Raw genomic sequence first — 16612 nt, forward strand, 5'->3', positions numbered from 1 at the left:
GGGATTGAGTGCCTTGCTCAAGGGCAGGTCGATGGAAGGCTATAGTTACCAGGTGTGTAACTGAGGCAATGTGAAATTGGGCGTTGCTGGAAAAGAGCATGCGTGCACAGTAGATTTTCCCCAGATGAATAAAGAAATGTATTTTTTTTTTACCCTGCACATCTGGGTTTGTTCCTCCTTGCGCCTGCGTTTCACAGCACTCTGTCTTGGCTCTTTGCAGGTGTGCGTGGATATGCTCCGGGCGCCGCGCTCACAGATCATGGTCGCTGGGCTAAACGTGGATGTACTGACAGACAGCAGATAGTATGCCTGCACAGCTGGCACGGCTCACGCGATGTGGCACAACATGGCACGCGTAAAGATGGGTCTCCTCGTGCTTCTGTGTCTCCCCACGTTCCTGTTCCGCGTCCTCGTGCTCTCCCATAGCAGCAGCATCTACGAGAGATCGGTGGTCCCACGCGCTGTGTCCCGTTCCGTGGCCCGGATGGATGGAGACGTGATTATCGGCGCGCTCTTCTCCGTCCACCACCAGCCTTCTGCGGAGAAAGTGGCCGAGCGGAAGTGCGGGGACGTCCGCGAGCAGTACGGCATCCAGAGGGTGGAGGCCATGTTCCACACCTTGGACCGGATCAACGCCGACCCCAACCTGCTCCCCAACATCAGCCTGGGTTGTGAGATCCGGGACTCTTGCTGGCACTCCTCCGTGGCCTTGGAGCAGAGCATCGAGTTCATCCGGGACTCCCTCATCTCCATCCGGGATGATAAGGACGGGTCCAAATGGTGCATCGATGGGACCCCGTCCAACCAGCCCCCGCCCACCAAGAAACCCATCGCCGGGGTGATCGGGCCGGGCTCCAGCTCCGTGGCCATCCAGGTGCAGAACCTCCTCCAGCTCTTCAACATCCCGCAGATCGCCTACTCTGCCACCAGCATCGACCTCAGTGACAAGACTTTGTTCAAGTACTTCCTGAGGGTCGTGCCCTCGGACACCCTCCAGGCCCGGGCCATGCTGGACATCGTCAAGCGGTACAACTGGACCTACGTGTCTGCGGTGCACACTGAGGGTAAGACCCCATCACTAGCCCCCTTACTGAAAAATTGCCATGAATCACAATAATGCCCCCTTAATTCATTATTAATCTGTGGTACACCCCGTGAGTGTCATCTCCTATGGCATCACTACAATATTACTCCCTGTGGAATTCAAAGTTTCTGTATAAGTTTTATTCTGTATCCTAAATTGTTCTTTTCAAAAAGGGCTTTCATCTAGGATTTGGGTGTGGGATGGGATGATTTTAAAAGGAATGAGATGTACAGAGGAAGCCGGAAATATGATTTCAAAGTAATATTTAAAAAATACATTAAAAAGCAAGCAAGCAAACAAACAAACAGTTTTATTTGTTAAAATGACCACCAAAATCTCAGCACACCATCGTATTTGTATAGCATAATAAATAAACCGAATTTCTTCCCTAAACAAGCAGTTTTCACACTGACTTACAGTAAACTCAATTTTTTTGTCAGTGCCCTAATTGCAACTTGTCAAGAGCACTCACATGCTTATTTGCCTATTTATGCAGGATAATGGGAATTGGTTGGAAAAGATCAAGACATTCCTTTTTGTCTATCTGTCTCTCTCCCTCTCTTTGCGTTTCTCTCTCAGGCTTTTTATGCTAATACCATTCCATCAGAGCAGAGAGGCGGTTTCGTCCACTATTCATTATGTGCATCCTTAAGTATGTCTTAATTAGGGCCTCTAATGCAGCTGCCCTGTGCTGCTCTGTCTGGAGTTGCAGATTGTGGAACTTTATAGCCTTATGCATTGTAATAACTTCTGTTGTGGGTGCACAGTCAAAATAGGAGAACGGTAAACCGAGCAAATATAGGGAGGCTACTTCTTTTTTTCTTTGAGGAAAAAACAACTTCCTTTCCCTCCTCTACCTTGGCACTTGGTGGATATGATCTGACTGATGCTTAGGTGTATGGAAGTTCTTGGCTGCAATATCAGAGATGTCATAGCAAGCTGTCATTGCAGAAGTCTATATTCAGGCAGGCACATGAGGGAGTAGGGTCAGAGGCTGAAATGAAATAGTACTATTCTAAAAAACACTGGACGCGTAAATTAAAATTAATTTTATTTTAGGTCTTCGGAAATTAGTTTTGGATTGAGAGATACGCAGTCATTGTTATTCCCCAAACACCCACCCACAGCTTCTAGCAGTGAGAGTATTCAATATTTTTATTGTGTTACAACATTTCACACCTTAGTGGGTTCACTTCCTGATTGAAAACTGTGTCACTCATTTGCTCACCCTTACATCACAACAGCATATGGTGGAGATAGAAGGTAAAAAAAAAAGAGAGAGGGCATGTGTAGGCAGTGTAATTACTGCAAAGTGAATTACCTCCATGGCTTTTCATTAAAGTCTAAGTGAAACACAGTCAGTGATGTGCACCCAAATTATGATTGACAGGATACATTACTCAGGATCCCCCTTGAGGATTCATGCACTCCTGGGGAGACTAAGACATCTTTAGAAAGTCTTGTTTTAGTCAGGTGTTGGAGTGGGGCTTTGACACAGGATGTTGTCAGGTAGATGAGGAGAGGGAGTTAGGGAGATGTAGTACCTTGAGGTATAACTAGGGGGCATCAGCTATCTGACCTTCAACAGGCCTACTGGAGGATCCTGTGGGACTGAAGTCATCATGTAAGAGTAATGACAGATCACTCGTGGGAGCAGTGAGTTTGAGTGCCAGCAACAGCAGTTAAACAATAGGCCACATTTTAGGAGAGTTAAAAATGGAAGAGGCTGATAAGTTTCCATCAAGTTTTTGAAAACTTCATGTACTTGCATGCTTTGGCTTGAGTGAGACATTTTTATTCTTATGCAAATGGTAATTTTGTGAGCGGAAATACCCACACAGGCAAAGTGTTTTGTGACAGACAGACAGACAGCTGAAGAACTGGGAACTATTGTGATTGTTTTTTAACTAAGTTGACTTGCAGTAATAATAAGATGTTCAACTGAGACCTTCCCCTGACCTCTGACTAAGCATCTGTGGATTCACCTGTTAGCGCTGCTCTCTCTATCTGTAGTTATCTCGCAACAGCGGGTACGACGAGATTCAGCTTGTGAGTTGTCTCTATCTACCTTAGTCAAGTTAAAAATGCAGCTTGTTGCCCATAGCAACAGCTAGGGCTCTGAAATTGCATAAATTACCTGTCCTGATTATCATGAGTCTAGCTGGAATATACAAATCAGGTTTTGGTGGTCAGTGTCAAATGGGCTGTCAACTAATGCATCACCACCCACCTGTCTCACAGCCTAGATGGAAAGAGAAAAATAATTGGATATCATGATTCCATTTTCCAGTGGGAGAATGAAACGAGGCAATTGAAAATACCATCAAAGGACTATTGGAAAACCAACACAGGGGCCTATTGTGTGCCAGAGTAAATGCATTACTGTGGTGCCAATTTCTGCCAGTGTCCATCTTGCCCTATAAAGCTATACCATGCACAGAGATTTTATTCATTATCACCTTTTGGAAACTATGGGGAACCTGGTATGGAGAGCCTCAGGGTCTGTCATGACGGCAAGACAAATGTTATCTGATTTTACTGGATAGGTGGTCCTACTTTTCCTTTGAAATCATACACACACATAGAAACGCATACAAGTGATGTGGCTGTCTCTGTAAACTAGCTGCTAAAGAGCTCTTCTTGGTTTTATCAGGAATCCAGACCATGACGCATTTAGTAACACTGCAGCCTGCATGGACTGCTTTACAGAGCTTTTTTGAGATTGTGATGGTGTACAGATAAATCAGGGCAGTCCTCTGCACCCCTCGCAGCTTTGATTGCAATTAGGAGCCAGTAAACTTTCTGGCTGTCATTATCAGAGGATCAGAGCTGTGGCACAGGCTGGGCCCTAACACATCAGAGTCATCACACAGACACAGATACAACAGCAGTGTAAGATTATCTAGGCCTCTACAACTGATTTATAGTCAACAACTCCTGGGTATACATAGTAAACTTCATGCGGCACACACTGCTGGGTCAGTTGGAAGGAGAACCATTTAAGCTCGCCTGATAAAAAATATGGAATAGGCTCAAAAGTTGGTGGAGTCTACATGGTTCTTGCTTTCTGCCTGATGCACTGATGAATATTATGTTTATTCAATGTTGTTTTTGTCACTTTAATCAATTTTGCATACTGCACCTTAAAACAAAAGTAATGGCTCGTGCTTTTTAGTGATGCAGGAGTGAAAGTAACAAGACATGTCATGTCTTTGTTAGTGCCATGTTTAAAACATTCATTTGTCACTTGCTGTCGGAAAGCAATGTCCTATATTGTGCTCTCTCTCAATTAGTAAAAATGCTTCTGCACCGAAACTCATCAGTGCAATATTCAGAAGGCGTATTTTGAGAAATGGTATAACTGTAGTCAAAGAAAATATTTTTCAGTGTTTAATGGCATGAAGGACAGAATGTTTTCAGCCTTTGGGATTTGACCGCTTGTGTTGTGCTTTGCCGCTGCTGCATCCTCAAGAGTAAATGACATGCTGTTTTCTCCATCAATGACAGGAAACTATGGGGAAAGCGGCATGGAGGCCTTCAAGGAGCTGGCCTCTCAGGAAGGCTTATGCATCGCCCACTCGGACAAGATCTACAGTAACGCAGGGGAGAAGCACTTTGATCGCCTACTGAAGAAACTACGCGAACGTCTGCCCAAAGCGCGCGTGGTGGTGTGCTTCTGTGAGGGCATGACCGTCCGAGGTCTTCTTATGGCCATGAGACGACTGGGTGTGTCTGGCGAGCTACAGCTAATCGGCAGGTATGTGTTGCCTCTGGGTGGGCTGTTTGGAGACGGCCAGGGAACTTCTTGGAGGTGTAAGTGTCAGTTTAGGGCAGGGTGGGTGGCTACGAGGAGCTGTGTGGTCTTCCTCCTCGTGCACATGTCACCAAGGCAACCAAGACGAATTACACCACATACCAATAGCGCCGAACAGAAATTTTCTCCACTAATGAATAATTTGTATTTCTGTCACATGCACAAAACTAGAGAGGAGAGCAGTGCTTCTCGTTTACTCCCCCCTTCTGCCTCCTCGTTCTTCCATTCTAGCCCTCCTTCTCACATTCTGTTTTTCAAAGCAATGGCGGTCATATCTCATACAGAGATCACCAAATTAGCATCCACTATACAGGGAAGGAGCTAGACGCTCACACATATCATTTTAGACACATGAGGAACATATCGAATCAATGTGAACTGTGAGATTCTCTTGATTTCCTTTGCAAGACGAAGCCGCCTCTGTATTCTCACCATGACTCGCCTCTTCATTTTCTTCTTCCTGCATGTCTTTCTCTCCTATCCTTACCCCCCCACCCCACCCATAAGTCAATGCTGAGTGACACTGACTGACTATAGCTGTAATCTTACTCATTAGAAAAGGGCAAGTAGAGTCAGCTCGCATGCATACACGGCGGTACATTACACCATGAGTTAGCCCTTGAGGAAAATTCACAGTTGTCACTAAAAGCTGTAGCGACCTCGACGGCCACATTTCACTTCATTCATACAAATTCTACTACCCATTTGTTTGTAGAATGAGGATATTTTTCACAGTCAGGTCTGCTGAAGGACTGTTGTCAACTTTAAGTTGCGTGAGGAAGGTATTAATAAGACAGCTTGCGCTGACCGAGTCGTATAGCCCGGCTAAGCATCGCTCTCAGGAGAAATGCTGAACGCTGCATGATACTCGCTGCTCATATTCAGAGCCAACATTGTCTAAGAGGAGGAACCGGAGAGTAAATACAAATACAAGAAAAAAAAGTCACAGTTATTTCCATCTTTGCTGAAATGCTTTTATGCATACCAGGTTATTCCTGTTTTGGCTAAGAGTCACTTGGCTTTAGAAGATGAGGTCCTGTAGTGTTCTACTTGCAACAGACTTATTTGATCTCATTGGCACGGTACTGGGTTTCTTGGTGAGCCTCTGATGGTGTGCCATGAACTAGACGTGCCTTTAAAGGAAAAATCCACCCTCGGATACTCCTACACTGTTAGATAACATCAATTTATGATGTTCAATGCATGCGAGGAGTTATTTTGTTTTAATCTACTTTTTTTTTTTTTTTTTGCTGTACCCACTTTCTGTCAACCTCTACTTCTAGTTCACATAGTGATTTTCAATGTTTCCCAGAATGACTTTTGACAGTGCTCCATTTAGGGACACAATTCTACAGCATAGAAAATGGGCTCTCTGTGCTGTGCACATGTAGGTGGAGAGCAATAGTGTTAATGTGAGTTTTTCCAGTCAAGAAAAGTGAGAGAGGAGAGAGAACAGTGCCATTGTGTGCCGTACCCTGTTGTTCAAGCTGCAAAAAAAAAAAAAAAAAAAAAAATCTTTCAAAGACAGCTTATATTACCTGTGGTAGATCTGCAAAGATACACGCTGCATTGTAATATGGTGCACTGGGGTTACTGTGGTGGAGAAACAGGTATCTCTGCCTCATCTATGATGGCTCTCTCTCTCTGTATGATTTCCGTATGTTGGCGCAAAAGTCTGGGGGCCAGGACTGACACCAAAACCTGATGTTTACTGTTTATAGAAAGAAATAAGATGATGAAAAAAAATAAAATAAATAAATACAGTACATGAACATTGACAGGGAAGAAGAACTTTTAATAAGTGTCGGAACTAGGGAGACGTAACCAAGCTTGGTAAGTCAGCTACTAAGCTGCAATGAATTTCAAGCTGAGAGCTCTTCCAAAAGTTTTGTTTTGTTTTGTGCATTATATGTTTTTTTTTTTTTTTTTTTTTTTTTTTTTACACGTTCTATTTAATGCACTCTGCTCTATAATCTGACAGTTTGTAGTCGCTCTGCAGATCATCCAACTGCTGCTGTTGACCCAAGCTGCTGCATAAAACTTCCTCCATCAACCCCACCTCCTCCCGCTGTTATGACGCTTGTGTAAGCTATCTCTGAATTATGTCTGGTATAATGTTACGGTTTTCATGTTATTGAATGATAGATGCCTTAGGGGCTTTTATTAATCTCTTTCATGCTGCTTGGATTCATTTAGGGCGCATCTTTACGAGCAGAGCCTTTTCTGCCAAATACAACTGTGTATTTGTTGCTGAAAAGGCTCCAAACTCCTTTGACGTAAGTGCCTCTGACTTTTCCTCTGACAGTGTCAAAGTGCTTCATGGTTGATTTTTCCTAAAGTTAGGGAAAAGTAACTTTGTTGCTGTTGCTTCTGTTTCAGCGGTGTGATAGAGTCTGACACATCTTTCTGCCAAACCAGCTGAAAAGAGTTTAGGGCACAATTTCAGTCGTCTTGGCATGCAGTTAGGATCCATCATTATATCAAATAGAACTAAGATTAGGTTTTTGTCGCATCTCAATTTGTTGCCTGTAAATGTGCACATTAGTAAAATCTTCCATTCTGGTCGATACCTCTCTCTCTCTTGGCTGGCACGCCGGGATTTTTTATCGTCTCACCACATTTACCTTTGGGAGAGCCTTTCCTATTTCCTCTAATACCTCCCAGTGGTAGAAATACAGAGTTTTAACTAAAGCGAAGGAGACAAGCGTGGTTTTTAACAACCTCTGTTTGTATTATATTCAGTACATATGTGCATGTCTTTGGAGAGGAAAGCACTTTTCTTTCAAGACTCAGTATATACCCTTTTAAATTATCTATTATAATGACACTCCAGTGTTACATTCCTCCCCATATCTCTCTCTGTTTCTCTCTTCGTCTCTGCTATAGAAGATAAGAGAGTGGGTCTTTTTTTAGCTGTTAGTGGAAGTCTCCATGGGCAGAAGAGATGCTTCTGGGTCACAGAAAGAGAGAGGGAGAGAAGGGGGAGGGAGAGAGAGAGTGAGAGAGGGACAGAGAGAGAGAGAGAGAGGGACAGAGAGAGAGAGAGAGAGAGAGAGAGAGAGAGAGAGAGAGAGAGAGAGAGAGATGACTGATGGTGATAGTGAAAATCATAGTCCTCTATGATTTTCACTGGGCCAACACAGATGCCAAGCCATGTGTGTGTTTCCTGGCATGTATTTGAACAACTGAATGAAGCTGGCAGACAGATATTAGCTCATAAACAAAGAGCTTATTTTCTTAATTTGTACCCTCACCTCCAAACAGAGTGAGAAGCTGCTTTTATGTAGTTTGTGTGAGTGAGTGTGTGTGTATACGCGTGCGCGTGTGTGTGTGCTGTGCACATAGAACTGGAGAGAACTGGATGGATATAAAAGAGAAAAAAGATAAGCTTGGAGTGACCCCGAAAAACAAGAACAGCGACTAACACACAAGCATACCCACCAGTCGCTCTTGTAGTTTTACAGAACTATCCATTCTCAACCGATTTCATCAGGTTGACAGGAAATAGCCAGATATAAGATGATGGTGCCGGCACCCTTTTCTCCAATCCGTAACAAGGTGCATCGTTTAGTAAGGATACAGAAGTTCTGGCATTTAATTATAGCACAGTGCCTGAATGCATCATACCTCCACATTGTGTTAAATTTGCAACACTTGTGTTTGACATGTGACATTTGTTTTTAAAGGTACTATTTTGCATTTTTGTGGTTATTTAACTCAGTTCCCTGTGATTTTTTTTTTTTTTTTTTTTTTGATGCAAAGCACCCCAATAAGCTAGGGGTGGGAATCACTGGGTAACTCACGATACAATACTATCTGAACATTTTACCTCCAGTAATGACGGTAACACAATATAGGCTATTCTGCATTATACACAATATATTGTAAGATAATCATTAAGCAGGAATCAGTCATGTTTTTCAGGGTTTTAATATGCACACAGACTGCAACATGTAAATGACAGAACAGTTCCGGTTCAAATACGTAAAGGCAGGGAACAAATACACTTCATAAGAACTCAAATGTGCTATCTGTTGAGTTGAAAACTCAAAATGTGAAAAATATTGATACTTGGCACAAGTATATTAATAACATCACAAAATGATCTATCATGATATATTACATTGTCGAGTTATTGTTGCACTCACTCACTCACTCACTCAAGGGAAGTTGAGGCAATTTTATTTATAAAGCATGTTTCATGCACAGATTCATGTTGCTGTACATAATGCAAAAAACATAACAATGACAATTTATCAACTGAACATCTAACAACAGAATTAGAAGAGTAACGACTAGAAGCCGTTCACTCACTCACTCACTCACTCACTCACTCACTCACTCACTCACTTTGGATGAGCTGGCTTGCCGCTTCTTATCTAGCAGCCGGTGTGGAGCAGAGAGTGTGTGCCGCAGCTGTTGGCTATTGTGCAAAATGTGCAGCAGTAATTGTGAAAACAAACAATAATTAAACCATTACTGGCTCTTCATCAAAACCAAACTTTAAAAAAAATCATTAGACAAAACAATACATATGAAAGACAAGGAAACAATTTTGTACAATTTGGGGCTTTTAACATTCTCACCTTTATTCACAGCGCCCCCTTTAGGTCAGTCAGTATGACTTTTAAAATGAGTTGGTTGTGTGTTGCAGCTTCCATCAGAATCAGACCAGCAGTGCAGCTGTCGGGACGGTGTGGCTCAGGAGGTGGAGTGGTCGTCTGGCAATCAGAAAGTTCCTGGTTCAGTCCCCGGCTCCTCCTCCACAGAGAGAGAGTGTTGAAGTGTCCTTGAGCAGGACGCTGGACCTCTAACTGCTCCTGATGGGCGGCTTGGCACCTTGCATGGTCGCCTCTGCCATCAGTGCGTGAATGTGAGGCTTTGAGTGGCTGGTAGACTGGAACAGCGCTACAGAAATGCAGACCATTTACGGCCTTTCAGTGAGAGCTGTTTTTGCTTTTGATCACAGCGCCCCTGTGAATGTACATTTTTAAACACCAGAACAGAGTGACAACATGCATCATCCCTCCATGTTTCATAAGCACCCACCCACTATTTCATAGCATGGATGGCAAAATAAAATGTAGATTTGTTGTAAGTAATTAAAAAAAAAAAAAAAAAAAGCTCTGAATGAAAATCCGTGAGCAGGCAATGAGCATACGCCCCTGCCCGTGTTATTTCCACCTCGCTATATGTATATGAGATAATCATAGAAAATTATAGAGGAGGAGGAGGTTGAAGACAGCAGTGTAAAGCAGTAGCTGCACAAATGGCAGGGAGGCAAGCAGACACACACACAGACACACACACACGCTCACAGTTGAGAGTTGAGTCTGAGAGCTTTTGTTTTTGCAGTTCGCCTAACCTGCTCTTCAGACGAGGGCCAGGTGTGGCGGTGTGCTAAGCCCACTTTATCCCTGACCTGCAGACTCTGCTCTGCATCGCTCCAGCTCTGTATTTCCACTCTGCTCTGCTATTGTCAGTCAGATGGGCTCTTGTCTCCCTCTCTCTGATGTGAGTCACGCTTTTGCCAATCAGTTGTCTCTTGTAATTGTACTACAGCACACACACACACACACACACACACACACACACGTGCTAATAGACACGCACGCAGGCAACAGTTATTGGATGCTTCAACTCACACACTTTTCTCACACTGAAGACGCCTTGAGGAGGTCATCACTGAAATGATTTTCCTGCACGGTCATATGAAGACGCCGATGTCTGTCTTCTTGTTTTGATCAAGCACATTTCAGAGCTGCTCCATTAGATGATAAATACATTCTGCACGGACATGCGCAGGCAGCCCGGAGAGCGTAATCAAGCTTGTTGTGCTTGCGCGTCCCTTTTCACCTTGTTTGATAGATGACTGTGTTGTGAAAAGTCTCTTCTATATTTACTGATGTCTTCATCTCCCCTGCTGTCGCTGCCTGAGTTGCATCGGAAGAACATAGCCAGCTCAAAATCAGTTATTGGCCTTAATGTATTTCAGCATTTAAAAATAAAACACTTGATTGTAACCACAGCATTTGGTTTTCAGGGTGTATATCCAAAATGAGTTATTTTCTTAGGGAATTTGCCCAGTTTGACTTGACCTTTCATAAACGATCAAAGACAAAATTCCACCTTGCTGAAATGAAGGTGATCGTTTCAAGCCAGGGCAGCTTCTTTTCTAAATGTCTCCATTACAAAAAAAAAAAAGCCTTCTTTGAAATTGCAAGGAATCTAAGGAGTTTAAGAAAGATGTTAGAGGGCATTCTTAATAAAGGATGAATGTAATCCTTTTAGCTTTAACTGAGAAAAGGCAACACTTTATGAATATAATATTGGTCTGTCCAGAAAAATCTATGAAAATAAACTACTTTTTGTAATTCCAATGAATACACAAGAATACATGAATACAAATATCAGTGGAAGAACAGAGGTAGAGAGAAAATCATTCAAAAGAGGTTTTGAAGAGGACGGGTGATTCAGAGGCAGTGTAAATGTAACATGCTAAGATGCACATCCCTGTTGTGGTATTGAAATTTTGTGACAAACAAAAAAACCCCAAAACACTATGTGAATGTCAAGTGCCTATATGACACAGTGTGCGGCTGCTCTTTACCCTCATAAGAAACCTTCTTGGAATGCTGTCGAACAAGTCGTGAGCTGCGAGCTGTGGGATACGGGACGTTTTGTTCTTTGAGCGATGCAGGACGTGGGAATATTCTTCACTTGAACCTTAAATTATATTTAGATCATGTCTAGTGATTGGGCAGGGAACTTCATCTTGGTGTTTATAAATTGGTATTCATCAGTTTGCTTTGAGACGTTTGTTTGGGGGTACTGCCATTGTGGAATTTGGGGACATAATTAGGGAATGTAGAAATGTAGAGAGAGGATCAGACCTAATGACTCCCACCATATGGCTGCATGTGCCATTATAGATCTACCACTATATTTAACACTTGGTCACAGATGTCGCAGATTGAAGGCATCCTTTATCTCTCTCCAAAGGATGGATGCAAACAGTTAAGCACAGTTCATAAGACTGTTGGGTTTTATGCTCCTTTCACCATCTTGTGCACTTCTTTGAGTTGGCCGTAGATAAATATGCTTTCCAAGTGACTCACGATGTACAACTTTTGCTGAGACTGTGTCACAGAGATGTAGATTCAATTCTGTGGTGAATTTAATGCTCTAGTCTTGTGGTGTTTGGAGTGTTGCTCTTTCCTTATTAAACAGCTTTGCATTTTTTTTTTTTTTTTTTACTGATTTACCTGCAAACTGGTCAGGAACTGTTTGGCCTCTTTGGTACTTGCTCTTTTAAAGTTGGTATATCCTGCTAATTGGCATTAGGCTTAATATGGCTCATCTGTCTAGCTGCCTTTGTAATATCAAATGAATGACTTCTGGTTCAACGACTACTGCTTTTCATGTATTGACCTTGTTTGATTTTGTCCGTCCTCCTCTGGTATTCTTCTTACTTGAATTGAAAGTGAACATGATCTCTCACCAGCTGAATCATTAAAAACAGGGCACCTATGAGTCGTTCTGCATAATTTCAAATACACATAATTATCAGTTAGAAAATAAGACTTTATTCTTGCCACCTGACAAAATGGACGTTTTGGATATAGATGTTTGTGCGTCCCAGTCCCAGCTGAGAGAAATGCTTTAGCTGAACTCTTACCGATCGACGCAGAGATCAAAGGTAGTACTGGGACTCGGAGCTGGGAGTTAATTGCTCGGTAACCCTAACCAAAATCATCGGTACAACTTTGCCACGGGATGCACAGATACTAGATAGAGAAAAAAAAGTGGCACAGGAGAGTGTCCATCGATTCTGTTTGAAGTCCTGAAGTCATGCTGGCAAAATAATAATAATAAAAAAATGTATACAGTGTTATTTAACAATATGCTAGTTTTCATTAGGAGAACACTGAGGAGTTTAATGATTCATGAAGTTATTTTTGGAAACGTTAATCGTGAATGTGAACAGATGTCGCTATGAGTTGATGGGGATAGTATTTAATGGCGGTGTTCCATATGTTAGGGCTGGGCGATATATCAATGTTATAGTGTTGTTGTAATGTCAGACTAGAAATTATATTGGATTTTGGATATTGTAATAGTGTGATTTGTCATATGTGCTGTTTTCCCCTGCTCTAGCTGTTCTACTGCTTCTCTCCTCCTGCTTGAATACAAATTTTCCTCTTTGCAATAGATGAAAAAACAAAAGCTGTGATTTTTCCTATTTTTTTTTTGCAGCTTTAAAAGTTAAATGTACATCCACAGCGCCTTGTGTCATCGCTTCCTCCAGCGTGTGTTCCCAAAGTGTTGAACTTAGCCTCCTGTCTGAGTGTCAGAGTGGAGTGGGCCCACCACCTACCCTTCCGCTCGCCTGCTTGCTCACTTGCAATTAGCAGCATTCATCTTCTCTCTCCCTCTAATGCTGCTTGAACGCTGTTATTACTAAACGCAATTTGCATAAGCCGCTTTCCCCATTTGTAACGCTCATTTCTGGCACTGTCTTGCAGACACAATGTTGGTCTGGGTCCCATTTTTAATGCTCGGCTTTTTTTTTTTTTTCTTTAAATTTAAGACAAAATGGACACTGAGATAGGACTTGGGATGCTCTGCCATCACAATAGCTAGGCAGCTTGGCTCTGTTGATATGCAGGGAAAGCTGTGAACCCATATTGTGTGTATCATATACAGTATATCTCTGCATTCGGCTGCCCTATTCCATTTTCCATAGCATGTGAACTAAGGTTTGCTCTTAGCTTGAATAAATGAAATGTTTGGGGAGCCTGAGAGAGAGAGGAGTTGTGGCGTAACACATTTAGCTGCCTTCTCCTGTCATCTCCCAGACTTTTATCTCCTCCCCATCTTAGGGAGGAGAGTGCCGAGTATGTGGAAATGTGCCTATTCAGTTCCTCGTGCGAGTAACATGGCAAATAGTGATGCGTGAACGAAACGATACCTTATCTCTGGCAAGAGCGCTGGCAATAATACCAAATAAATGAGCAGCTCTCTCATCCCGAACTGGAGATGCACACACAGTTAAAGCACGTCATTCACATCCCATCATTTCTAGGGTTTGGTGTAATCTGTTTATAAGTCTACCTGAATCAAGAGCCAGATTTATGAAAACGGATCAGATAACAGGATAGATGCATGGTAAGATTATGGATTTCCAGAATACACACAGAGGATGATTTGATTTGCTGTAATTGGAAGGATTTTATTCCCCCCCCCCCCCCCCCCCCCCCCCCCCAAAAAAAAAAGAAAAAAAAAAAGAGAAAAAAAACATTATATATATTTATATTGCAGCTTGCTCCCAGATAAAAAGAGATGATCGCCCTCCTGCCTGAGATTACATTTTCTAGGGCTGTGAGTATGTCCAAAAGTCTCTGGTAGCTTCCACTAGATAATCTATGTAGTCTGCTCTTCCCTTCTCAGGTTTATCCCCAAAAACGGTGTGATGCATGATTCACTCAGCTGACAGGGTGAGTGTGTCGGTTCCCTCTGCCCGGCTCACTTTCCAGAAACATCGCTCTTTCTTTAGACTTCCAGGTTGAACACATTAGTGACTGATACATTAGTTATGAGTGAGACGACTCAAATAGGGAAAAGGAGCGAGAAAGGGGTGGAGGGGGGGTGTGAGGGAGCGGGGGACCGAGGCGCAGCAGCAGAGGAGATGTGAGCCTCCATCTTTACATTGCTCTCTTTTCCGCCATGTTGCTGTCCTTTTGACCCTCCTTAGTGAAGCAGCGCAAGTTTAAATAGAGTTTATTGGGGCACACACATCACGCAGGAAATGGTTTGTAATAATGTGAGGGCAAACTGGAGATGCTCCTCTCCCCTATCAGGGCAGCATTCACCTCTGGAATAAAAGGTTAGTGTGCCGCTTATGGTGCAGTCACCATGGAGATTTTGTTTGGTCTAATGAGAGAGTTGGTGTGATCATCTCGCTGGAGATCTGTCATTCAGTCTGTCAGTGTGGCTCCAAACAATAGGCCCCTCTCAGAGAAAATGGCTGACATCTGGAAAATTTCACCCAATAACACAGTAACAAAGATTGTAATTATACGATAAAGACACGCGCACCCTCGATGTTCATTCAGCGATGCAGCCGTACTTACGTTTGCGCATGAACCTGGTTCGCCAAAGTATATCCAAGTTGAGGCAGGAGTCATGATTGCATCTGTTTGTGTTCCACCAAGCAAGGGAGCACAATGAGCCGGATCTGAATATTTATAACACGCCTCTGATGTTAATTGAAAGCAGCAGCACATTGTCAAGGGCACCTCTCTCTTTCCAGTTGATGCTTTGTGCTCCCATGTGCAAGGGAATGGGTGAATGACATTGTGATGATCATAAAGAGTATAAGCAACATGTTGCATCAGATCTGGATGTTGATGTAAGATTGTGACGTGCAAGGCCTGAAAGGCTTTCTGGTACAAAAAGCTCCCGCTGTAGTGCGGCATATTGATACAGCATGCACAAAAACAGTTTAAAACACACGCATTCACACTCACAATCACTGCAAATCAATCACGTTCCGCCCTTAAAAGCAGTAGAAGAGGCAAGCAATAGGCAACAGCTGTTTATGGGGTTGTATGGCACACAGAACTTGAATGGACTAAAAGTGTGTGCTGTGATCATTTGGCTAGTATAGAAAAAAATGGTGATTTTAGTTGTTAACTGAGATAATGTATGTCAGCAGGGTCGTAAAGTGTGTCACACTAGCTTGAGAGATGATATTTTGTGCGGTGGTTGCTTGCTAAAAGCAATAAATCAATGTTAATAGTTGCCATCAACTGGCCCAACACTCCTCATTTCTGCTCTAGCAACAGAGATGGAGCACAAGACGCCTCTCCACGCTCCAGACTCAGGTCAGCAGCCTGCCGCAAGTCATTTTTTAAGGAAGTTAAGCCACACACAGTCCTCAATACACACAAAAATGGGCACCTTCACTTGAAACTCTGTGGTATGGTGATATGTTAATTGGATCTTGTAGTTTTTATAAATTTGATTTCCATATTGAAAAAAAAAAGCCACAATTTTCTTTCCAAGTGGCATACACTCAATATCCTATCCTATTTTTTTTAAGTGACAAAGATATGTAATGCAGTGACGTTGTTGTAGCAGCTTACAGTGATAATGACTTTTTTTACCTATCACTTTTCAAAGTTACAAGAGTTTCAAAGCAAGCGTACGTTCATCAACAACAATGGTAAAGTACAATCATAATGTATATGACAATAGGATCAAAATCAAATGAAATTAATGTTAAAATGCTGTACAGTAAAGACAGTCTTAAAATATGATTTAAAAGATGACAGTGAGTGTGTTCCATTGTTGAGAGGCATTGTTGAGAGGAAAATGCCATCTTAAAACACACACTGTTCAACTCTATTTAAAACTATGGATTGGCGATCTACATTGCATTTCTGTTGCCGTTTTGTTGCTTGATGTTGTCTTTTTGGTTATTTCACAGCTAACTAGCCAGAGTTACATCCTCTCACACCACTGGTCGATATTCTCAGTGCACTTAGGAAATATATAGGAAAAAACTCAACAATCAAAAGCATTAGCTATCAAGGTGTTATGTCAACCCCTAAAAATACAAAAACAAGGCTTCTTTGTAACTGGTTTGTAGTGTTTGGTGACTTTACCAATGGTAAAGCAGAATTACATGATAAAAAAACAAAACGTCACCC

The 16612-nt window shown here is 42.5% G+C and overlaps 1 protein-coding gene across 1 annotated transcript in view; it reads left to right on the forward strand.

The window, feature by feature from the left end:
- Window positions 1-346: 346 nt before the first annotated feature.
- Window positions 347-16612, forward strand: part of grm1a (glutamate receptor, metabotropic 1a) — a 34505-nt gene continuing 18239 nt past the window's right edge. The window contains exons 1-2 of the mRNA XM_030047102.1: window positions 347-1064; window positions 4592-4841. Of these exons, the coding sequence (XP_029902962.1) occupies window positions 347-1064; window positions 4592-4841 (968 nt within the window). The remainder of the gene's footprint in view (window positions 1065-4591; window positions 4842-16612) is intronic.

Source organism: Myripristis murdjan, chromosome 24 (assembly GCF_902150065.1).
Source record: "Myripristis murdjan chromosome 24, fMyrMur1.1, whole genome shotgun sequence".
NCBI lineage: Eukaryota > Metazoa > Chordata > Actinopteri > Holocentriformes > Holocentridae > Myripristis > Myripristis murdjan.